The 5,010-nt window shown below is 38.8% G+C and overlaps 1 protein-coding gene across 4 annotated transcripts in view; it reads left to right on the top strand.

Annotated features, from left to right (window-relative positions):
* The window catches only part of LOC106870453 (breast cancer anti-estrogen resistance protein 1), a 114,367-nt gene that overhangs the window by 61,714 nt on the left and 47,643 nt on the right, over window positions 1-5,010 (top strand). Inside the window, exon 1 of one of the 4 annotated variants that reach the window (XM_014916551.2) lies at window positions 19-423. The exons of the other annotated variants lie outside the window; for them this stretch is intronic. Within the exon in view, the coding sequence (XP_014772037.1) occupies window positions 316-423 (108 nt within the window). The 5' untranslated portion in view covers window positions 19-315. Of the gene's footprint in view, window positions 1-18; window positions 424-5,010 lie in introns of those variants that run through there. 4 annotated transcript variants of the gene reach the window in all.

The raw sequence follows: 5,010 nt of genomic DNA, 5'->3' as shown, positions 1-5,010 counted from the left end.
ACACACGTTTTTCTTGAAGATATTTATACATATATACATACATACGCACACACACACACAGAAATCCTATACAAACAATATAATATATATGTGTATATAATCGCATATACATACATACACCCACACAAATTTGGTTACTCGTAGATTTCTTTCACCTCACCTTGTAACCACTTCGCCGACACCCCCAAGTTCCCTCCCTCACAGGGCTGTGGTGCTGTTCATTGTTATAATAATAATTATTATTATTATAATTTTCCTTTTACCTATCCCAACTCTGTCCCTCACACACACACACACGCACCTTTCTTTTAAATCATGGAAGAGCCCAATGGGTCTAATTCAAACAGCAGAGAGACTAGCCTGGATGTTTTGTTGGAGCTTACACAACTCACACAAGCCGACTCAGAAAGTTTGCCAGACGGGGTAAGATGACACGTTTTGCTGCTATTTTTAGAATAAATAAGCCTTTTTCTTGAAGCAGAGGTGGAACACCCAACAGATGTTTTTATCTAGGGATCTCCTGCATGTCTGTATATATTTATATGTCAGTGTGAGGAAAGGGTGTGTATTTGTGTATGTGTGTGTGTATATATATATATATATATATATAATATATATATATATATATATATATGTATGTATTATATATACACACACACACACACACACAAATGTGCATGTATAAATATATCTATAAATATAGTAACGAAGGATCGCCTATAATTGGATCCTGCATATCTGTCTGTCTGTCTGTCTGTCTATGTATCTATCTATCACCTTTTTATCTATAATCTTTCTATCTATCTATCTGTCTGTCTATCTATGGACAAATTTTAATACGAGAAAATAGGATGAAGCAATACGTACAGATATATTTACATGTGCTTGTGTGTATACACACACACACACACACTTCATGGTGCGACAAATTAAAAAAATATATTTTAAGCCGTAGCACTTGGAAGTTCTACAGAAATATATTATTAAATCTAAATAAGAACTTCCAAGTCACTGTCAATAAAATAAAACTAGATATCAAACTCTTTTTTGAACTCGTTATTCAATATTAAGAGTGAATAATATCATAAATCTTTAATCGTTACACCGACAGAATATGCTTTGTTTCGCGTATATAGCATGTGTATACATACAAATTACATGTAGTACATGTGTGTGTGTGTAAATATAGTAACTGCATTTGTGTATGTGTGTGTGTGTGTGTATTTTTATATACATAAACGTGCACAAAAATACACGTACATACTACACACATTTTAGCCTGAGAAACGATATTGTATTCAATCCATGCTATAAAGTATAGTTTTAGAAAGTTCTTAAATCTCTCACTCGTCGCCAACGATGTGGTTCCTTCCAATTGTTGACGACGGAAGAAAAAAAACTTACCGAGTGATAAAACTCGGTGGAACTGCCAATGATAGATTCACCAATTTCCCATGAATATTCTTTTATTATATGCTCTGAGTACTATATCATTTCTTAGATCCAAACCTGTGTCTATGTTAAAAATGTGCGCTTTTATACTCATCGTTCATAAAATTCTATAATTCTTGTGTCTGAGTCTGTATATGAGTGTGTCTGTATTCTGTATGTGTGTATGTATATATACACACACACATGTATTTCTTTATTGCCCACAAGGGGCTAAACATAGAGGGGACAAACAAGGACAGATAAAGGGATTAAGCCGATTATATCGATCCTAACGCGAAACTGGCACCTTTTTTTTAATCGACTTCGAAAGGACGAAAGGCTAAGTCCACCTTGGCGGAATACATACATGTGTGTGTGTGTGTGTGTGTGTGTGTGTGTGTGTGTGTGTGTGTGTGACTAATAAAGTATGAGAACGGTTTATTTAAATAAGTTAATCTCGCGCGTAGTCTTGTCTCGATTTAGCTTGTTGGAAAGAAAAACTGTGCTACACGTGCGCGTGCGTGCACATGCACACACACACACACACACACACACGCACACACGCACGCACGCACGCACGCGATTCGTAATATATATGTGTGTCTGTTTATATTCCTAAGGGGTTTGTGGGTGTGTGTGACTGTACGTGGGCAATGTGCTTTACACACACGCACGCACACGCACATATATATTTGTGTATTGAAGTGTGTACGTTTCTGTGCTTGTATGTATGTGTATATTTATATAGGATATGATGTGTGTGTGTGTGTGTGATTGAGTTGTTATTGTTCAGCCCCAGGGAAACTCTCCTAATAGACCTATGACCGAAGGTATTCCAACCATTGTGTGCCCAGTTGGTTCTCAGGGTTCTGTGGGACCAAGTTGTTAAACTTCTTTTATTTCCTAGCGCTGGGATTCATTTTCAGTGAGATTCGAACCGTTTTTTTTGTTTTCTTTTGTATTTCCTCCTCGCGGGTCGGACGACAATGTCGTGGGTTGCGTTGGCTTGTCCCGTCTTGGTGGATACAATTGTCCTCTCTATTTACCTGTCTGTCAATCTGTCTCTCTGCTTGTCTATTTGTCTGTCTCTCTGCATGTCCATGTCTGTCGGTCTGTCTGTCCGTTTGCCTGTCCGTCTGTCTGCTGTGCCTGCCTGCCTCTGTACATATTTGTGTGTCAGTATATTTTGTCAGTCTGTCTATCTGTCTTCTTCCCCCCCTCTCTCTGTCTATATATATATATATATATATATATATATATACATACACACACACACACATATGTACATATGCACACACATACGCATGCGCGCGCGAGCTGTTTATGCCTGCCTGCCTGCCTGTCTCTCATTAAAAACTTATTCCTTTTAATGAATGAGGCTGGCGTTGATGAAGACGATAACGTAAACAATAATTATTATGACGACTACGACGACCCCCCCCCCACCCCCACCACCATCATCATCATCATCGCTGCTTGCTGCCTAATCATTATCAATGTCACAAAACTTTTTCTCACGCTTTCTTTGATAAATTAGTTTTTTTAGTAGATGATTATCCTGTAGCCCTGGGTCAACCCTTGATTCAGCAGACGAGACTATGATAAAAAAAAAAACAATCAGTCCAAACATAGACCCAGAGTCTAGATCTAGGTCCTAGGCTAACGCACCTTTCGAGGGTTGGTCTGGGCTTGCATTATCAAATGTTTTAGGCTGTGATTTCTGGCTGGTCTAGTGACCATGTATAGACACACACACTGTCTCTCTTTTAATTATGCTGGATGTGGCTGTGGTGTGTGTCTGGTTATGGCGATAGTTTTCTGTGGTGGTGGCTACAGTAGTAATGGTGGTGGGGTGGGGTAGTTGTGATAACGTTCTCCCTTTTCTGTCTGTCTGTCTGAGACTAAGATGTGGTCACAGTTAGAGCGTTTTCGATCATAAGTCCGTTGCTCAGACAGAACAGAGCTGGGCATTGAGCCACAACTATGCAGTTTTAAGCTCAGTCCACCTGTTTTTCTTCACTTTCTCAAAAAAACCTTTCACTACCTTCCCCCCTCTCTCTCCCACTGCTTCCCCCTCTTCCATCCTGTTCACCCCTTTATTCTCGTTGTTTCTCCCTAATTTCATATTTTGCTTTGTATGTGTACATATATTCATTAATAGTCATAAACACACTTGCTCATACGAGTGAATTCACAAACACAGACGCACGTACACACGCACACAAACACAAACACACACACAAATGCATTTCTAATTTCTTTAATCAGTCCTTGAGTGACTTTTGTAATTTTCTGTCTGTAATAATGAATGCTCCTTGCATTAAGTTCATATTCTGATTGTTCTACCAAACTTTACCGTGTGTGTGTGTGTGTGTGTGTATGTATGTGCAGGCGTGTCTATATAAGTATGTATATAGATATACGTGTATAGTTAGAGATGTATTTCCTTATCACCAGATTTCCGTCTCCTTATTCCACCGCAGCCATTTTCACCATTTTCTGCTTCCTTTTTGTTGTATTGCTCCTCCTCACCCTTCGATATATTAATGCCCAACACAGTATATATTTAGGGGATGTAATACCTATGTGTACGCAAAATTTATAAGAGATGGGATACAACTAGTACATTGGTCTTGGATCCTGAGAGCCCATGAATATCTGATAAGCTCCTACATAAACAATTGTCCATAGCTTCATTGAATTTTTGATAGAACCTTGGTGTGGTGGGTTTATCTAGCTCTATTCACCATGTATAATTTCTCTTGGAGGCCCTACGCGTAGGGGCTATTGTCAGTATATTCAAGAACCATAGCCAAGTTGCTTGTATGTGTGCGTGTGTATATAATGTGTGTGTGTGTTTGTGAAAATGGATTGGGTGTGGTAGAATTACAAAAACTGTTAAGTGAAAAGATTTGGAAAACGATGAACGGACAAATGACAAAACAAGAAACGTAGAAATATCACTCATCAGCCATGTAAACCAGGTTCGTTATAGTTTCAGCACTAAACACTTTAGTCCGACAAGTCATTTGTCTTTTCGTTTAATGATTGTTTACAATCACCGGCGCTTACCAGATGTTGTGCTTTGTAACGAAACTACAGTGAATCCGGAATATAGAGCTGATGAGGGATATTTCAAAATTTTTTTTTTATCCTTTGTCTTTCTATTATTATCTATGTCTTTTTCCGTAAAGTTAAGTCTATGTATGTGTGTACACACACACACACACACGTGAATGAAGTTTATATTTTTCAGTTCTATTAAAGTACCAGTCCTCTGCAGCCATTCCTTCCCCAACAAAAACACGATACACTATCCGTGTGTGTGTGTGTGTGTGTGTGTGTGTGTGTGTGTGTGTGTGTATTTTATGCACTATCAGCAGTGGTACAGTCACACATGTTACGTTATCTGTGTATATCTGTACAGTATCACCATATACCCTCCTTTCGTTCTCTCTCTCTCTCACCCACTCACACACACACACACACACACACACACACAAACACACGGCGGGTTTCAGCCTTGATTTCGTCTTCTATACTTCACTCGCAAGTTATTGGTAGACCCAGCCCTTATAG

Source organism: Octopus bimaculoides, chromosome 20 (genome assembly GCF_001194135.2).
Source record: "Octopus bimaculoides isolate UCB-OBI-ISO-001 chromosome 20, ASM119413v2, whole genome shotgun sequence".
Taxonomy (NCBI): Eukaryota; Metazoa; Mollusca; class Cephalopoda; order Octopoda; family Octopodidae; genus Octopus; species Octopus bimaculoides.
Note: the sequence above shows the minus strand (reverse complement) of the source record. Positions and strands in the feature narration are given on the sequence as shown.